The sequence below is a fragment of the Zosterops lateralis genome (assembly GCF_965231275.1).
Source record: "Zosterops lateralis genome assembly, chromosome: 3".
NCBI lineage: Eukaryota > Metazoa > Chordata > Aves > Passeriformes > Zosteropidae > Zosterops > Zosterops lateralis.
The window spans coordinates 40,604,709-40,625,585 of NC_139764.1; the positions used below are offsets into that span (position 1 = coordinate 40,604,709).

The following is a 20,877-nucleotide window of genomic DNA, read 5'->3' on the forward strand; positions in this document are numbered from 1 at the left end:
CACTGAGCTGAATCTTTAAAAACCAGGACTGATTAATTTGCTTGGGCTCCAGCTCTAAAATACTGTCAACTCAAAAGTTCTCCAGTGTCACCAGCGAGTGCCTTGAAAATGTCTTTCTATTGGAGGTTGTTGCAACTTGCAAGAAGGCAGAAGCAGCAGCTCCAGGAAGTAAACTGGATTGAATGATCATGCCTTGCATGAAACTGAAACCATTAGGATATTTTTTCTTTTCCATCAATATTTAAAGAGAAAAAATCAGCTCATAAAGGGGGTGTCAAGACTATCTGCCAGTCACCTAAATGACTACGTACTCTCAACGACTAAAATAATTTTCTAAGTTACAAGTTACCTTATTACAGCTCTTGCTAAGATTTGAAATGTGATTTGCGATGCAACCCTCCAGCTTCCAGAGACTGGTGCATTTAGCAGTGCTGAAAAGGGGTCAGAAATGCAGCAGATATCTGAAAAGAAATTAGCTTGGTTCTAAAGGGGAAACACCAAACACTTCTACCTCTAAATATATCAAGAATAGGTAAAGATCAGTGATAACTGACAAGAGAAGAGGTTGTAGTATCTGTCCAACTCATTTGCCTGATTCCTACTGTGGCCAGTAGCAGCTGGCTAGGTAAGGCATCAAGAACAAGCCAAGTGCAGAATCGTACTTAACCTTTGCAAATACATAGATTTTTGTCTCTGTGTGCGCATGTGCATATATGACATATCTGCAAAAGAGCTAAAATGATAGATTTGGAGAAGGCCATAAACATGGGGAGTGTCCTGTACCTACAAGAATGTATTAACAACACAACAGCTGACCTTTTCAGCAAGCAGAGGAAATTCCTGTACCTTTGATGTACCACATGAACCCATTACAGACACATGCACACAAGCACTAAAAGCAAAGTAGGATATTGTTTTTCTAACACACAGTTTTATTATTAAATATATACTATTCATTCCTTTCCAAAGTCTGTGAGAAATCAAGCCTGTCAATGAAATTAAACAGCAACAGACCTGAAATTGGAAAAAGGAAATTTATACTGAATAGAGTGTATAATCCACATCTAGAGGTCTCAACAGGAGGAGAATTGAGATTAAAAATCTGGGATATTTATATGAATAACATTAGTATTTGCAGTTATGTTAGTGCAAAAACCACACAGGCACAAAGGCAGACCCACCCATTAACTGCCTGGGGCCAAAAATGATGTTTCCCCTCCAGGAGTGCTAAAGGTATGGTTTTTAATGATAAATAGTTGACACCTTCCTCTAGTGAATTTGATACTGGCAGCTTTCAAAAAGCAGGATAATAGATTAGAAGAACCTTTGGTTTAATCAGCACCAGGTTTCTTTTCCTTCAAAGTTCCCCTTCCTGATCTACAAGGGTGGTCTTCTCCACAATGGAAACAATCCTATGCCAAGTTATTACATAGTTTTATATATATATGTATATTTTTTTTTTTTCAAATGGCTTTAGAGAGCAGATGTTCCCATGCAAGCATTAGAGATCTTGCTCTTTGGATGTCTGCAGCACAAACCGAACACTGAATCTCATCCAGCTGCCACTCAAGTCCATAGCAAAACTCTCACTGAGCTGACCAAGATGAAGGTGATAGTCTGGTCTGTTCAGCTCCTGCCACATCGTGTAGCTGGCAAGGAGTACACACATATGATAACATCCATGATACTATTTGGGCTGCCTGATGTGCAAAATCACAGGTATAATTCTTGGGTGGAATTATTTCCTTTCTTTCTGAAAGAAACCATGGCAAACCTGCTTCTCTTACAGTGGACAAATCCTTAAATACTGCGAGTTCAGCTTAACTTTTCAGAATTCAGTGGCTTATCTGAAGTACCCAAACCCCCTACATTTTAGAAGTGGTCAAGAAGTCTCATCAGAGCTTAATCTTAGGAAGATTTTGGGATTTCAAGATTTCCTGGTTTTCTGGCTGTCCCAAAACCAGTTAGATACATACAAGATACAACAGGCATTTTAAAGGTGAGGAAATTCATACTGAATTTTAGTAAGTGGGAATCTGACACCCAGGGAAGTGGAAAAAAAATATAAAAAAATCTGCCCAGTATTACTAATGTGTTAATGGCAGAATCCTCACCTACTCTACTCAGCTTCCCCTTGTGAGGAAAAATCAGCCTGTCCACAGGAATTTCAGAGCTTCTTCTTCCATACCCATCTCTTTTTGGGAATCAATCGTGCAGACTCTGAAACTTTTAAATATGTATTTTTACCAGATTATGGAAATAATTCTGAGTATCTTCAAAAGCCTTAAAAAAGATAGAACAATGGACACAGGACAGAGAATGCTGCTTTAGGTGAACCTGCTCATTTACAGCAATTTTGCTTTTTTCGGTCCTTCGCTCCTGTTTTTCTGAGAGACCCTGTACTAGTGCTAACGTGGTGCTGTTATGTTTTCACACATTTTGTAATTTTATTTCCCTTTTTTAGTTTTGTGGGGGGTTGTGTTTGGTGCCATGAAGAGATTTTTTTCCCATAGAAGCATAAATAAGTTCTCATGTTCAAAACTCTCATGAAGATCCATATCAGAGTTTTACAAAACCCTTGAGAAAGTGGATAACAAGTTCTTGATCACTCTTAGCTCAATAATGTCAATCATTGATGTCCTTACAGCTGTCTGTAAGACTGAATGTTTGTATTGTCCTAAAGGGCTTATCAAAAAATGTACTGAAGAGTACATGGCCTTCTTGTGTAATGTTTCAAGTATTCTCATGAGAATCAAAAGCCAAGGAAATAAAATAGCTGGGAGAGTTGTAAGGCCAAGAAAAGTCAGAATTTGTGTTCACATCTCAAAACTGGCATATTGACATGCTGGGCATTCTTATTTTTCCTAATCCAATTCAAATTCCCCTTGACTAGTTTCTACTCATCGGAAAGATGGCTCTTGCTAAGAAGTATTTTCTTGTATTTTATTCTCTTTTGTTTGTGATGATTCACTGGTTCCTGAAATTCCCCAGCAGGAAGGCACTCCCAACTCACACCAACGAATCCCAATGACTCAGATGGGACTCAAAAGCAGCAGTTGCAAAATAAGATATATTTGTTCAAACACATGGGCCAAGACACAATACAGAGAAGCAGGACCAAAATTTCTCATTCACAATGCTATAAATAAAATTTGTGACTGTTTGCCAGATAAAGACTTCATGGGAAATGATGTCTTGTCAGAGATACTAGGAAATGTGCTGTTTACAATCTTAGAAGACAGTCAGTGATTTTTTGGTAAAGCAACATATTTCCTGGTTTGCTTGAAGTGAACTGGTTTACAGCAAGGCAAGAGGCTTAACTAAGGGCTTAGCGGAATGGAATATTTTCTTTAAAGAAAAACTGTAATTATAAAAAAGGTAAAGAGATTTTGGAGTATAAAACCTTTTTACAGTTTATTTCCTATTATTAATTTCTTAAAATATATATATAAAAATGAGGATCTGACTAAATGAATCAGGACGTCAATTGATAAATGTCCGTCCTTGTAAACAAATAAATAATTATTTACAATCTTTGGCAAAACAAAAGGAAACTTCATCAATCTCACTCTCTCACACACACTTGCAAGGAAAAAAAAAGAAAGAAATAAAAAAACCCATCATAAATAATTTACATAGAATAGGAAAATTATGATACAGTCCAAATATTAACATCTTCATCCCTAAACTGATGTCTCTCTCTGACAAAACAAAAAACCCTACACAGCCATTACTCATTACATTTAATGAAGTCATCCTCCCTTCTGCTTGGAACTTGGGGATGCCATTTGAAACACTGAAAGAAACTGAAATATTTAAAAACCTCATGAAGAGAATTTGTGAGAACAAGAAAAAAAAAATCCAAAACTAAAGAAAAACCAGCAACAAAACAAACTGAAATAAACTTTAAAAAAAATTGATAATATGAGTACTATAAAATGTGCAATAAAGCCAGCAACTGTTGATTCCTGTCTAATGAATATAGCCACAAAATCTATTTCAAGGGAAAAATTGATTCGACATTTAGCTCACTGTGCCCTAGAAGAAGGCAGAGGTACTGTACTCTTCTACCAGGTATCCCATCCATGAATAAAATTACACCAGCCTGTGTTCTTTTTGTGAACAAAGCTCATACATCTTAAACAAAACAAAAAATGTTAAACACGTCTATACTATTGTTTATCTGAGTAACTGTTGTATCTATTTAGAATAAACACTGGTACCCCTTCAGCATCATTTAAGAAGTTCTATATACAGCAGACATAGGTAACAACACAAAAATATTAAAATTAGGGTAACTGGATATATATTAAGGTTCCATTTGTAAATTCCTTATTATTATTCATTTAACTTTAAAGTATACATGACTATAACCCATGGAACTATACTTAAGTGTAGGCCATGCTTAGACAATATCTACATATTGTGATATACTTTCAAAAATAGCTTTAAAATATCAATATTTGTGAATGCATTATTGATGGATTATATGCTTTAAAATCATTTATCAGAGAAAGTAGCTTGGTGTGATAATCACAATAAATACTAACAAAATATTTATAAATGGAACCTTAAGTTCATATGTTACCAAATAAGGTAATGGTGGCATTGCCACCTTTTCAAAAACCCACATCAGGATTCAGGAGGTCAAAGTGCTTTTTGCAGCAGAGGTGGAAGAGTGGTTCAGGTTCAGTTTGCTCCACATGGTCATGGTATATTCTTTATTACAAGGCAATGCAGAATATGATCAAAACAGGGCAACTGGAAATAATTTTTTTTAAAGTCAGACAATAGTGATAGCTTCAGTTGTTTAAATTAATCACTCTTCTCTTTCACATAAAAGTTTCTGTTTGGCCTAAATAAAGCCCCTACTAAAGAATGCTGTAGGCTGCAAATCTCACAGTTCTACCAATAATAATTTTAAAGAGTGTTACTAAGAGTGTCCTTATCAACTAAGCACCTTTTTGAATCAAGAAACGTTCATAATTAATCTTTAATATACAAAGTAATTTTCACTGTTGTTGTGGCCCTCCATTACTTTGCTAAAATTAGACCCAGAAGCTCTGTGTTACTAAAGTCCAGTCTTGATCAGAGCAAGGAAGTGTCAACCATGCACCCAAAAATTTAAGACACATTTTTCCTCACTTAAACATAACGACTGATAATCATCATCCCCCCCTCTTTTTCTCCATATATATAAATACATTAAGTAATTACATTTTAATATGTAAACGTCATTCTTTAAAAAAGACAAGTAAACAAACAAGTTTTGCTAAGTTTTCACTCTACAGAAGTGTTCTAATGTATCAATCTGCTTTTGCTTCAGTGGTGGGTCCGACGTTCACGTTTAGGTTTCATTAGTCCTAGCTGTGAGAAGGCACTTGGGTGGAAGGGTGGCTGAAGCACTCCTGGCAACTGGGAGGATCCTGGAGAGTGGAGCATGAGGAGAGAAGGCAGGAGGTACACAAAAATAGAAACTGGGAGTACCAGGGTGTACTGAGGTGTCTGGGTTGCATAGCATCTACAGTACTTTGCTGGTAATGCAGCAACCATTGCTCAAGCATCTGAAAGAAATGGGAAAAAATGTATTAATTGCGGTTGGTTTTTTTTTTGGTTAGGAATTCAATCACACAAGAACTCCACCATGATACACTAAAGAGATGCAGCACAATACTTTCTGTTCCTCATTTTCCTACAAATGGTAGGACATTTATATAAAAACACATGTGCCTACATATAGAGAGAGCCAAGCATGTGTATGTGGAGGTATGTATGTAAATGTATATAGAAAACCATATACAAGAAAACCTGGAAAAGCATTTTCTGTATTTCAAAATATTTCAGACAAGGCATTACAGACAGACATGCTCATTAAAGCTCTGCTCTCTTTTCCATGCCTCTTGAAAGAGGGGTGATCCAGAAGTATCTCTCTGCCTGCAGGACATATTGAAATAGCCTGCAGAGGACAGTGGATATACAGACGGAATTCTAAGCAAGTCTTTCTCAGAAATTTCTACCTCATTTTTTCCAGGTGCATAGTATTAAACATCTGGGGTTTATTATTCAAATTGAGATTACTTTTAGGGTCAAGGGGCATTCATGGCATTTCACCAAAGGTTTATGCCATGCTATGATATTACAGATTGCTTTTCATTTAGAGGATACTTCTCATTTAGACACTTTGTGCTTGTTCCACAAGTTATGAAAGGCATAAGCATCTTCCAGACATTTTTTGTAACTAACCTCTGCATTCATATTTGAGGTCAGAGAAATAGACCATTTCTTGAGAGAAGACAAAAAGACCTAATCGTCCACCAGCAAAAGTTGTATCATAAATTGGTCCAGAATCCACCATGACTTGTTTTCCTTCATAAACCAGAACTCTGTAAAGAAGAACATAAATTAAACAAAGAAGCTACTACAGTGTCCAGTGTAAGAGCTGATAGCAGTCTCTAAAACTTGAACAGAATTAATTTTGAGAAGGCACCAGAAAACCCAAAATCATTGTAGGGATCACTTCTCATCTCTATCTCACACCCACCTGGCTGGCAGCCACAACACATTAATCAGAAGCAATGGGGCTGCTCCTTAAGTGATTTTATGCACACCATCTGCAAAAGATTTCCCAGTTCTTTATTTAGAACAGTCATGTCTCCTGGAATGAACTATGTCATGTACTAGCATTCACTGATAAGCCCCTGTCTCAATGAACTCAGGGGTTAGCACATGGCCTCGTCACATCACTGAGCAAAGCTGTCTTTGCAGCTGTGTGAACAGCTGATTTATTTATCTTTAGGTGCAAGGGCCAACATCAGAAATTAGAAGAATCATCCCTTCAGAGTCAAAAAAAAAATTAATTGGAGACATACTGAATCTCAATTTCAGACATTTAAAAAGCTTAATGAAAGCTGGAAGGATTTGGACACAAACAGCTAGACTAATATTAAATTGGAAAAGGAGAACTCTTTTTTTTTTGGTTTTGGAGGTCTTTTTAGTATTTCAGGCATACACCCTGGAGACAAAAAGACCTCGAAAGGCAGCACTTAGTTTTCTTTCCTTATCAGAGAGACTGCATTTCTGCAAACTTGTATCCTCTACTTCTCCTGGGAGACCTTGAGATAGTCTAGATTTTTAGGCTCTCAGTCTCCTGGGCCAAATGAGAAATTACTCTATAGTTTGTTAATGAGACTAGTCTTTGGAGGCAGGGATTATTGTCCTGCTTCAATTGACAGTACATTAGTTACACACAGCAAGATGGCTTCACATGAGGATGAAAACACTTGAGCAGCTTCCCAGAACTCAGGGGGTTAGGTGGGGGCAGATTTCTGTTTAGACAGAAATGCATGTCCAGCACTTGTAATAAAGTGTTCTATTTTCTGAAAAGTGCACAAAGACAAGTATGAAATGGCTCCATGAGATCAGTATTTAATGGATGGTGAAAAGAACAGTAAAAAAAATGACAGATTTTCATGTTCATGTAATCCTATTTAATATAATTCTCAAAATATCAAGAATCCAAAACATATGGGAAGAGTTTAATAGTTCATTCAACCTATCAAAAAATTACATAGCTCTGATCATGTTCACATGGAATTGATATTTCTGTAGTTTCATGACTACGTTAGTGAAAAAATTAATTTTCTATCAGAAAACACTGAAGTATGAAGGAATTTAATGTCCCAAAGCACTGAATTTGCCATGCTAGATTGATCCAGTGTGATACCAGTGGTAACACCATTTGTCTGACACTATGTACATTCTGTAAAGGAAGAATCTGCTGTTACAGGTAACAGCAACATGAATGAAAAAAATCAAGTTTCCTTCTGACCTATATCAGTCAATTCTTTGCACTATACACTGAAGCATAAAGAAACCTTTTTCTTGGAAAGAGAGGAGTAACTTAGTCTATCCTAATTTGCCTACACTTTGTCTTTCACAGACAAATGAAAACCCCCTGCACATAAGCAGAAGCAAGACTTTTGGAGGTAAGGTCTGACTCTACCCCATGAAAAATATCCATTACATCTCCAGTAGTTAGTAGAAGATAAAACTGACACGGGCAGTTAATGCTCAGTCTTTGGAACATAAGCTAAACAGCTGGGCTCCACAGAAAGTCATTTGCCACAGCTCCTTGTGTGCATTACAGATGTGCTCATGGCCATTTCTGCAGTGTCTTATTTAAGCCACTATGGGAGACAGGATGCTGAAGTAGACAGGCCCTTGGCCTACTTCCCTGAGGCAATGCTCATGTTTATAATTATTTTCATTCACTGAAATTCCACAGGCTGGGGAGCAATCTCATGTTCTAATCTTGCTTTGAGTTTTGCTCAGAAATTTTTGGTCTCTTGACAGAAAAGCTATTGAGAGAGAGGTCTATTTTTTTTTCTTTAATTTAAGGGTATTTAGCTGATGTAAATATTGAACCATCCAGACTAAATTAAATACATCTGAAAAGGAAAATAACTTACTCTGAAGATAACAAAATGTTCCCAAAATGTTGGGCAAACTGTCACACAAGTAACAAAATTATCAGAAACAACAATGAAACTGGTAACATAGCTTTTAAATCAAAAGAGACAAAAGCACTGCTACTAGAAAATGTAGAGGAAATATTTCTTACTTTATTAATCCTGTTTTAGGCCTATGAATCAAATGCCACCTGTAAGCAGTATAATCTTTCCAGCCAATGTTCTTGGGATCATGCCACAAAGTACGCACCTACAGCAGAAATACAAATGCCTTATTAGAAACACACCCTGCCCCAGTAACTCTACGTCCACCATAGTAACTGCCAAAGCTTGTTTTCTGCAGAGTGTGGAACTGAAAGTAGTTAACATTTGACTGTATCATCAAAAGAATTCTTTTATGGGGTGAGAGTAATGGAAATTTCTGTCTTAAACTGTTGATCAGCTATTGATCTGCAGTTTCATAGCTAGAGTCACTGAAGACCATTGCAGCATCAAACCTTGACTTCCTTTTGATGCCACAGAATCAGCCAAATTGGAAGAGACCCACAAGGATCATCAAATCCAACTCGCGGCCATCCCCAAGAGTCACATCATGTGTCCAAGAGTATTGTCCAAATGCTTCTGTAACTCTTCAGGTTTGCACATACACACAACCAGGCTGACAGGGTTGATGCTGCATGAGTGCCTCCAGTGACAGAGAGGAACTGCAGCCTGCACGGATGTTACTGCCTGTGGCTGCTCCTTGAAAATTTCCACTCAGTATCAATCCTGTCAATTCCTATCCACATGTGAAGCCCTACTAACCTAATTTCCAGAATGCACAAGTTTCTTCCATTGGAACATTTCTTCCATTTGGAACAGCTGCAGTTTCTCTATTTTTTTTAAAGTCTTTTCTCTTTTTCTGTCTCTGGTTACTGTACTCTAAACCATGTATAATTCAAACAAGCTGGAACACCAAAGAAGCAAATGCCAATACAGAAGTAACAAAGGATTTGTGCATAACTGAGACATCTCCCTCATTTTCCTTTTGATCACACCTCATCTTTCCTCTTATCCATGTGATTTTCTTTGAAATACAATGCATGTGTTACTATTTACACTACTACTAAGGGAATTGAAGAAAAACTGATAAACATCTGCAAAAATTGAGGTGTGAAAGGAAATTCTTTTTGAGACATGTCCCTTATTTTTAAAATATTTTTGTTGGCCTGAAGTTTTTAACTTCTCACCTGTCCAGGAGTGTTTCCTGTGTGCCAGAGAGCATTTCGTAAGTGTTCACCAGTACCAGTTGTTGAATTCACTACTTTGAGAGACACACCAGAATAGCCATAAGCCCTGGTGGGTTTGTCCTCCCAATAGGTCTGTGTGACCTGCTTCCACATCAGGACGTAGAAGCGACTGCTGGACTGGTAGCCAAACACAAAACCGGCATAGTCATCGTCACGGTCTGTGTTAACGTAGAATGTCCCGCTGAAGTCAACAGAGCTGAACTCGTCATAGCCTGGGAGGGGACAACAGGGACAAACCACTGAGTTACCATGGTGGGTCCAGTTACATACTGAAGAATCCCAGCTACATCCTGAGTTTTGGCAGGAGACATAAGTGGTAGCTCTCAGTTTCTTTGCCTGTAGAAGAGGAGGTAATAACACTTGCCTGCATGGAGACTTCTGGAGAGAAGTTGCTTACAAGGGGCATTGAAGACAGCAGGCACTATACTTATATAATTTTTTTCTATTGTGTATTTAATGTATGTTACAGTCATTGATGAGATGAATGGACAACAAATGCAGGCAGCATAGAGCTGTTTATACTTTGGGCATATACACTGGCTCCATGGTTAGTCCGAAGTTTTCAGCACCAAAAACGTGTATTTATCTACCTTTTTCCCCCCTTATCACAGAATCACTGGTTATTTTTCCAAAGATGATGACTGACATCTGATACTCACCTACAGCTATTCCAGGATCAGAGTTAGCAGTCTGCACCAGTTCCTTGCCTTGGTGGCGAATAACCCAGTTGGGATCAATCTGAGCCGTTCCCTTGGGGTCCAGAGGGACCATCTGGAACTTTCTGAAATCAGTTTCACTGATGGCATTGTTTTCAGGGCACACATCATAAATATCTGGGACATTGTCATTGTCAAAGTCATCTTTGCAAATATCACCTCTGCCATCACCTGTAAGCAATGTGAATAAGCAGAGGCAATTGTTAGCAATTTATCCAGCCCCAGTCTATTAAACACTTTGGAATGAGGGTGGGAAAAGCTGGAAGTTTGCTATGTTGATGTAATTCACTAATGCTTGCACTACATTTTCAGTTTGATTTTTTCCAGATGTGGATACAACACCACATTTTAATATGTGCTGTGCAAATCAATTCAAAGAATACCATTAAAATCTTAATCTTCCACACATTAATAAATCTTAATATATTGTTGATCATATTAAACTTTTTTCAGACTCTTATCACTGTCTTAAGATTCTTCTGGCAATGATCCATCTAAGATACTTCAGATTGCAAATGTGTCACCTCTACATCAAAAAGGAGGGAGAGTATTGCAGTAAAATATGCATACATGATTAGACACTTTTCCACTTGTAGGTAGAACAATTTGACTTATAAAAACATAGTGCTTCAGAAAAATGCATGAGAAAAGAAGGCAGCACTGCATTCAACAGGACTAGCCTCAGAGGAATGAAAAAATTAAGTTTTTTTATATGAATTACAGGAAGTTTTTTAGAGAACAAAAAAGTACAGCTCATCTATAGTTGTGCTTCTGCTCAACACTTCTACTACACTCAATATTTTAGAATGAAAAATTATTTCCTTTCTTAGTGTACCTATAATATTAATGGAAACCAGGAGATGTGACTTGCCTCAAATAGCAAGAAGTGAAAGGAGGCATCTATTAAAAAGCTCGTTGCCAATGACTCTGTTATTCCATGGCATACAATAGCACAAAGACCTGAAAATAATGTAGAAAAGCTTGGCTAGACAAGTATAGAAACAATTTCCCAAATGGCTCCAACTTTTATGACAGAAACTACGGAATATTACACTGGGTACTAATGCAAAACCAGTGCTGCCAACTAATAAGGTATTATCCGTAGCAGAACATCTGCTTGCTTTTTTTCCCCCCAATATTTTATATTGCCTTAAGCACATGGGAATTAACACAGTGGGAAATAGCAATGACCCAGCTCATTCAATATTGACCTACTACTAGATGTTTCACAGAAAAATGGAAAGCCACATTACCAGGACTAATCAACACAGCACTACCCAAGTATGGAGCTTTCAGACAGAAAGCAGAATGAGTTTTAGGCAATAGTCAAAAAGAAAAGAGTAATTAGAGAAAATTGAAATATCTAGTAATTCAGGGCTCTCTGCAGATCAGATACGTGGTAAAATGGCCCCATTTTCCACCCTGGATATCTGCCATAGACAACTCCAAATCCTGACCAGCTATGTGTTCTTCCACCTGTTTGTCTTTGCTTTCATTGGAGAAAAGGGAAATTGGAGAAAATTCCTATTTTGTTTCTTTTGCCAAATCAAAGAGATAATTCACAGAAGAATCTAATTATTCACTAAAAGTCCAGCTGATGTTCATTTGGTAGTGAGTTGCTGCTGACAACATTCATTCCCTGTCAAGGAAAGTTAGAAAGTGTTTGTTTATCCAGTCACATCCAATAGCTCTCTCCAGGGCCTCATCCTGATATGCTAAAACTCACATCTTCAAGAGCATGGGAGCAAGTTTTGGCTTTATTTACCCCTTTTCCAAGATTTCTGTTGGACCTGCTGCTAATGAAAGTGATGAGCTGGCTAAACTGATTAAATATATGCTTTTTCTGAATCGTTAAATCCATACAACAATGTAGTTTCCTTTACAAGAACCAGGTAATGGATGACTTAAACTATCTCATCTTGGGGTCACCCTTATTCTGTATTTATGAAGTTAAGGCCCTATCCCAGGGACTGGCAAGTACAAAGATATTCTGGACATATATTATAGGACTGAAAGGTTTTATAAATTAAGAGCTACTAGTGACTACCAACCAGAAACTTCCTACTGACAGCCATTGTCTTACCAGGAAATCAGACAAGGCTCATATCTTTCGAAATGTACCTAAAGACATATTGTGTAGCTAATCAATTCTGCTTTCAATTGCTACAGCACAGCCAAGGAATGGCTTTAGCAAGATGTCTAATTTGGAACAGAAATTGCTTACCTGCATTTTATGCAAGGGTCATTATTGTAAACATATTTGGTGGTTTTCAAAGGATCATAAACATTTTCAAAATTAAAATTATAATTGTGAAACCAAAAAAATAGAAAAAAGAGCAATTACATATCCATTTTTGAAACTGTGATATATATCATTGAGACATTTAAAACAGTCTGTAAAGAAAATTTAAGAAGAGCTGCTCAGGAGTCAATTAAAAAAATAATTAAAAATTAACAATACTTTTAGACTTGAAAAATCCTGAAGAAATAATCTGTTTTTCAAAATAAAACAGCAGCAAAGCATATTTTTTCCATTTTAATTTTCAGATGGCAATGTGTTTTGAAAGTGAAACAGCTCACTTTTAAGACATTTGTAATTCAAGCTATTTGAAATATTTTCTGACACTTTTGGTATTTCAATTAAATGTGAAGATAAGAATATTAACAAAAACACAGAATCTTTTGGTTTTAAAATTTTGTTAAAGATTTTCTTCTATAATTATGTATGTGCATGTTTGAGCTCCTGTCTAAGATGTTTCCTAATGCTCTAACCAACCAGTTCAGTTCCATCAAATTCCATGGTGTCTCAAATGTCAAAAGGGGCTCAGTTTGCTGTCAAGTCTCTCTTCACCAGATGTTAATACTCCAAGACCAAAATCAGATACTAAGAGCCAAATGAGATTCATACGACCTTGTTCTTACCATCTGAGTCCTCCTGATCAGGGTTGTATCTGAGGCGGCAGTTGTCCCTGTCATCTGGGACACCATCATTGTCATCATCAGGATCACAGGCATCTCCTTTGCCATCCTGATCGTGGTCGGCCTGGTTGGCATTGGGGATGTAAGGGCAGTTATCCTGGTTGTTCTGGTGGCCATCTTCGTCTATGTCCTCATTATTGTCACACTGGTCACCAACCAGATCATTATCTGCATCAGTCTACCCAAAAAAAGAATTGTACAGAGTAATTTTATTATTTTTACTCAATACAAAAGTACAGCCTGGTACTTAACTGTTCAACATTTCTCTTGAAGGGCTTCTGTAGTGACAAATACCACAATGACAACAGTGCTTAAAGCACAAGCATATATTCAAGCTAGTATGGTTACTTATTCTTCTATCAGTGGGTAAGGTCTGGTCCCCAGGGTATTTGCAGGACAGGGCTTTATTTGCAGATGGATTAAAGCAATCACTGTACATCCCTTTCCTCTGATACAAAGGGATCTCACAACATGAGATGCGAAACTGAGCAATACAGATCCACCTCTTCAGCTGCTCCATACAGGGACTGATAGCAATTCCTGTGTTCTTTTCTCTGTCCTTGTTCTGATGTTACCATTAAGGAAATTATTTTCATCATTTACCTGGTCTGGATTATGCATCAATGGACAATTATCACACTGATCACCAACTCCATCACCATCTGTATCACTCTGGTCTGTGTTGTAGACATAAGGGCAATTATCTCGTTCATTAAAAATGTCTAGGGGAAAAAAACCCAACAAAATATTGAAAAAAATCAAAATGATACAACATCCAATGCAGACAGCCATAGACTGTAGGAGTCACCAATACAGAAGCAAGGCTCTAAAGGGGCTCATAAGCTTTCTGACTGCTACAACATCATTGCTACAAATAGTTAAGACTAATATTAGAAAAAAATTATGGTATCAATTCCATTTTTCTTGTTATGGCAAAGTTTTCTGTATGTATTTTCTATGGAAGAATAAGGGCTGATTATGTTTTAAGAATTTAGTTCTTTTCATGGAATAACAGGTAAAGAGGTGGGGTATTTTTTTTTTTTAATAATTTGTTTTGGATTTTATTCCCACACTCTGAGAAATGGCATAGAACACACAGTTATATCAGGTTCAAACTTCTGAACTTTTGTATAGAAACAACTGTATTAATATTCAGCTGCCTCAGCATTAAATAACTTTATTGTACCAGAACACGTGCATCATTAATTGTATAGTGTGCCAAATTTTCAAAAGAAACTGTTCCTCCTCAGGAAATTTCATTATAAAACAAACAATCTACCTCAAAATTGTAAGATGAAAAGAAAAGAAACAAACACATGTTGGCATATCTGTCTGTGAAAGATACAAGGACACTTCCCCATATTACATGGTCCCTGTATATTTCCATAATCTTTCAGCCAATAACATGAGATTGTATTTTTCTTCAAATGCAGAACTACCATAAGTACTAGTATGAATGATGATCAAAAGGAGGATGAGAGAATTTCAAAATCTTCAGAAGCTAAGGTCAGATAAGCATCCAAATGTTTAAACACTACCGAGGAAAACCCAAAGTAGATTTCGTCAACTTTTAGTATTTCTGTATCCTCATACATTTGAAATGCCACAGGGATATGATTTCTGAACAATATAGGTGTTTTCCCCGTATCTTAATTCTGATCAGATTTGGGCTATACAAGAATGTACTGGTGGAGGAAATAAGCACTTTTAACAATATTTTAAGACATACAAAAAAATGTGTATTTGAATTACTGTGAGTTTTGCATACTTATACATTCAGAGAAAAGCAGATTACTTTACTATGGATATTGTCTTATCTGTGTGAATGTTCTGATGTTCTTTTCCCTCCCTAAAAGGAAAAATCAACAGAAGCATCATATCAGACCCTGATTACTTTGGAACACAGATGCAGATTTTTTTTTTTAAGATTACGCTGATAAAGACTTGCTGTGATTTATTCTTTAGTAATATTAATTGTAGTAATTTAGGAACTGTATGGGCAACTATACCACACAGATGAACCTCAGCCTTCTCTGTTTTCTCCTACATTTTTGAGCTGCTAGACCAAATTTTATTCCATGTATAAAAGCAAGTAGCCCATCTTACTGGACATAAAGCAAAGTGCGCTTGTGGAACAGCACCTAATTCTCAAAAGTGAAATCATACCATCTCCATCAATGTCCACAGCACATGAGTCACCCTCCCCATTGTTGTCTGTGTCAATCTGAGCAGGGTTGTGCACATAGGGGCAATTGTCACAGCGGTCACCAACTTCATCCTTGTCATAATCAAACTGGCGAGGGTTGAACAGAAGAGGGCAGTTGTCCTGGCAAGAAAAAAATAGGTTTCACAATATAAATCACAACTTGTGAGAGCATACTATGAAGTGGTAACCCCTGTTCATCTTGGACAGAATCTAAAAATCAAATATTGATCCATTATTTTTTCAACAGACAAGGTGCACCTATACTGAAGGCCATGATGGTAACAGGATGGCATCTGGACAGCCTGGTTCACTGTCTGTTTTGCACAAAACATGGGAATTGTGTTCCATATCTTACAGGGAGAGAAATGGGCATTTCTCATGCCAAACTGAAACTGTACTCAGACATTTAAATAAAGGTGTATCACTGGTACATGTACTTAGGAAAAAAAAATCAGAATATGTTACCAAGTCAGGTCAACTTCAGCTGCATTTTATAACTTTTGAAAAAGAAACAACTAGCATTGTTACTCTGACTTTTTTTGAACAAACCAGTGTTAGTATTTTCAAGTTTCTATCACATATTTTGATTTTTCCATTTAAACAAGTATTGACTTTTTGTTGGTTTTGTTCTATTGAACGAGATAATAAAATGCAACTTTTTTTTTTAAATGTTAAAATTAGATACTCTCATTTACCAAAAATCTTTTTCTCTGAGACCATAACACCTGAGACCTCTTAATGGAATTTTGAAAATTTCCAATCACTTTAGTTTCAAGATCTGCCAGAAGAATAATTCCTACATTTCACACATTCCCAAATTGCACATGGACTTTTGCACAGGCATAAGAAAGTATTCAGTGTGAGAAAACCAAAACAGTGGGAGTGAGGGCTACATCAGTGGCATGGAATCTGAAGGGAGGCTATAAGGAAAAAAAATGTTAAACAACTTTTTCCTCTGCTAAATAGAAAAACCCTACATTTCATATATTCAAGGGCAATATATAGAGGCAAGTCAAAATCTAATGCTGTTCATAAAACAATTTCTATCTACAATTTTAAAAATACACATACTAAATCATTATTTTATCAAATGATTCTTGGTGGCTTTTTTTTTAAAGTTTTCCAAATGGAGACCTAATGAACATAGCTCTTACCCAACTTCAACCATCTGAAGCTCTGGATCATCTAGGTTCCTTCTGAAGGGAACACAGAGGAACAGTAAAATTCTAACACCAATTCACTTATCCTAAACATGTTCTGAAAAGCCAGGGTGAAGCAAACTCTCAAAGTGCCTCTATCTTTTTGTTGAATGTACAAGACAACAATTTTAGACTAAGCATCTATCTTTTAGGCTCGGCAGGTAAATGAATTTGTCTTCTGGGCAGATCTGAGGGAAAGTATGAATCAGGCTATTTTTCTCCCATCATTTTCCTTTGATACCAGCTGTGTACCAGCAGTTACAAAGAATAAAAATAACATCATATATGTAATATTTACTACCTTTTCAAATACAGTAGACTTGTCATTCTCCCATTATAACATAAAAAAATCCAATTCCACTTTTCATTAAACTGTTTTCATGTACATAACTGAACTCTAAATTGATAGAGAGAACATAGTTCCTGGGGTTCCCCAGAGTGCTTTGCTCTGTACAGTACTACTCTCCTTTGACTGAACACAGCTTTACTCTGCACTACGCATCATTTAGGGAAGGAAGTGCAGAATAACTCAGCTGAAGCTCTGAATGATAAAGTTCACATCTATTGTAAGGGTTTTCCTTAAAATCAGATGTTTAGGTCAAATGTACTGCAGAAAGATACACATCTTACTTTGTCATCTTCAACACCATCATTGTCATCATCCTCATCACAGGCATCTCCTTTGCCATCTTTATCAAAGTCTTCTTGGCCAGAGTTAGGCAAAAGGGGACAGTTATCCTGGTCAAAAGAAATAATCAATAAGTTACATTTACTTTATGTCACAATAACTTGCCTGGGTAGAAGAGTAGATAAAGGTACACCAGAGACTATAAAACAAGAGCAATCAGCAAAGTACTTTTCAAAGTGCCTGTTTTTTTTGTTGCCAAAGGTAATTCATTTGCTGCTTTCATACTGTAAAGTAAGTGAAATGCAGCTGCAAATCATGCTATTTCCCAGCTGCTATTAAAGTGACGTTTCTAGTAAATTTTTGAGGGAACTAGGAGAGAACAAACACACCACACGCACAGACATGCACTCTTACAACAACTTTTTATAGACAATTCATGAGATATGTTTGAAGATTACATAAAAAATGGCCAGATTTTATTGCCAGAAAAATAAAAAAACAAGCCAAGAGAAGGTCTTCAGAAACAGCTGTTCATATAAAAAGTTACTACATAGCAATGGAAAGTACTACACAACAATGAAGGAGAACACTCTAAGAAAGGATTTTGAAAAGTGTCCTTATACTGTTCTGCAAAACAGTACCTTTGTATTCCCATGGCTTTAAAAATAATAGACAAACATATCTCTTTATTTCACATCACAGCTTTGTAAAGAACGATTATTTCAAATAAACAATTCTTAACTTACACTGAAAAATAAGAGTAAAATAGCTTGCCAAATTTTAACGTGCATTTTTTTAAAATACTAAAATCAGCTAAAACAGATTGCAATTCTACCACTTGCGAGGCATAAAAACATCTATGAAAACACACTTCATTATTCTCATTTTTACTCACATTCCAGATCTATTTCACTCAAAACTGAATCTGTCAAAAGAATGTAGAAATATCTCTTGTAACGCATACTCTAAAAAATTAATATTATAGTAGGATGTTTTCAATCTCAGTGGTTCTAATAGTAGACAATTTAAGAAAAAGAGAACTGAAATATTGTGATAAATATCAAATCCCCAAAATTTTTACCTAAGGGCTTGAAAATTTGTGGCATTTTTAAGGGCTTTTTTTTTTTTTTTTGGTGGGTGGAGAGGTCCCTTTAAATGAAGTACTTGTATCTATTAGATCAACACATATTACTCAAAACATGGAATAATCTTTGGAAAAACATTTTTTTTTCCTCAATGGGTTCAGCATGTTGTGTTTAATCAAAACTAATGCTTTGTGTTACATCATGAGTGAACATGTGCAAATTCTGATGACAGGAACTGAAAGAAGTATATATTAGCTGCAACAGCTAAGTTGGCTGAATCCACAATGAACAGGTATCAATTACAGAGAAGAAGACCAACATTTGAGACCCAAATTTCCACCAATATTTGAAACTCTTTGGCTGATAGAGCCCAGATTCCCTTGAGTGACTTATTCTCTCCAACAGCCTTGATTTCAAGCTTTCCTAGTCTCTTGGTCAGTATTCGTTTTAATAACCATAGTAGTCTAGAGCTCAGTCATTTTTGCATTTCTTTCCTCATTTTTTAAGCAGAAGTTTTTGCGCTAGAACATTAAGAAGATTTATAGGTAGATCATTTTAACATGGAGAAAGAAAGAGAAGCAAAAATGTTTCAGGTGTGGGAAAAGAAACCCTCAAAACCTCAGAAGAGAAAGCTTGCCCTTACAGCCATCACTGATAAGCAAAATACTTGTGTCAGGCAGATAGATGAACATATACAGGTAAAACAGTGTTGTCAGAGGTCCCAAGTGCAGGTGTTTAAAACTAAACCCCTGCATATGCCTTCTACTCTGACAAAACTCCTCCATCCCAGTTGCTTAATTTGCTGCTGCAAACACTGTATGTCCCTCTGTATTGTGCCTGTCATTCAACCATCAGCAAGGCCACCACTCAGAACTAGGATCCAGGGAATTGCGTGTCAGGGAGCGCCTTAACTCCTCAGCTATTTGGGCCATTGTTAAACTGGTGGAACAACTTTCAGCCTGGTTTCACACAGCATCAGGATAATCTGCCTCTGTGAGGAGGTTCACCATTTTTGAGCAATTCCCACTGGAAGGAACCTCAGGCCAATAAACCAAGAAGGACTTACTGTGTGCTTCAGATGAGAACAGAACCAGGTCCCAGGGAACATACCATGTGGACACACCCTCCTAAACCTACATGCCACCATTTTTAGGCTCCCTGATGCTGATTTTTCTCACTGATGTAGTAATATTTCATTGTTCACTACAACAGCACAACAAGATCGGACAGGTCCCATTAGCCAGGTGTAGAGCCAATGGTCAGGTCATTCCCCTTGGGAGGGTGAGAGTTGGGATTTCACATCTCTGAAGGGTGAGAGAAGCTGAATTTCTCATCCTGCCCCTGTGAGTCTTTGCAATAAGAACTCCTCTAATTAGTCACATTATTCCTCTCTTAGGCTCCTATTGTTAAAAATTATCTCAGGCTCTGAATCCAGTTTTCACAATGTGTGGTCAGCTTAACTCTTTAAAAGGAAGGGTAGTTCAAGACAGCATTTTGAACTCTAGCCCTTACATGGCTACCAGTGTCTTTTTACAAGCCCTGCAGGTAGGATTTCACACTCTTGTGGGCCCTGAGATTCCTGCTTGCTTCTCACTAGCTGTGCTTCACACCCAAGCTTTAGGCAACTCCTGCTCAGTGTGCTAACTCCATTCACAAGCATCCTAATTGTCCATGTATTCTGAGTAAGAAGAAATCCAAAGCAGAGGACTCTAGATTTAAATTTGAGAATTCCTTACTGTATCTTACCAGATCAAGTGAATACACATTTAATACAGATTAAGTGAATAACAGCATCTCCTAGATAACCAGCATGCTCTAACAGTCAAAGCTTACTGAAAGCAACCACAACTTCAGGAATTAAAAGGGTTACTCGCAACCATTTAGGAAAAAGTGAACATTTTGCTAACACGTGGCATTTTGATCAACCTTTTTCACCTACCTTCACACAGTGGTATGTTGCATTAGCAGCACAGACCAAGTTATTATTAGGCCAGCCATCCAAATCTGAATCCTCACCACAGATGCGTCCATCACCAGCATAACCTGTCCTACATTCACATTTGTACATTGGATCACTGAAGTGGCCCAGATAGATGCACTCTGCAGACTTATGGCAGCTGTGTGTCTTGTCCTTGCACGGATTCTCAGGTTCACAGACCTGTAAAGGATGAAGCATATTTACTGAAACCTGATAATCACAGCCAGCTGTGTGTGCTTCAACTTTGTCAACATCAGACCAGTTATTTAGAGGTCTGAAGACAGGAACTTTGTTTTAATTGTGGTTAGTAAATCATACTGCTCTGTCAG

The 20,877-nt window shown here is 37.0% G+C and overlaps 1 protein-coding gene across 1 annotated transcript in view; it reads right to left on the reverse strand.

The window, feature by feature from the left end:
• Positions 1-3,096: 3,096 nt before the first annotated feature.
• THBS2 (thrombospondin 2) overlaps positions 3,097-20,877 on the reverse strand; it is a gene marked incomplete at its 5' end in the record, with an annotated part of 31,182 nt that continues 13,401 nt past the window's right edge. The window contains 10 exons of the mRNA XM_083858332.1: positions 3,097-5,564; positions 6,244-6,383; positions 8,621-8,718; positions 9,698-9,969; positions 10,417-10,644; positions 13,396-13,630; positions 14,056-14,174; positions 15,619-15,778; positions 17,488-17,595; positions 20,510-20,728. Of these exons, the coding sequence (XP_083714458.1) occupies positions 5,557-5,564; positions 6,244-6,383; positions 8,621-8,718; positions 9,698-9,969; positions 10,417-10,644; positions 13,396-13,630; positions 14,056-14,174; positions 15,619-15,778; positions 17,488-17,595; positions 20,510-20,728 (1,587 nt within the window). The 3' untranslated portion in view covers positions 3,097-5,556. The remainder of the gene's footprint in view (positions 5,565-6,243; positions 6,384-8,620; positions 8,719-9,697; positions 9,970-10,416; positions 10,645-13,395; positions 13,631-14,055; positions 14,175-15,618; positions 15,779-17,487; positions 17,596-20,509; positions 20,729-20,877) is intronic.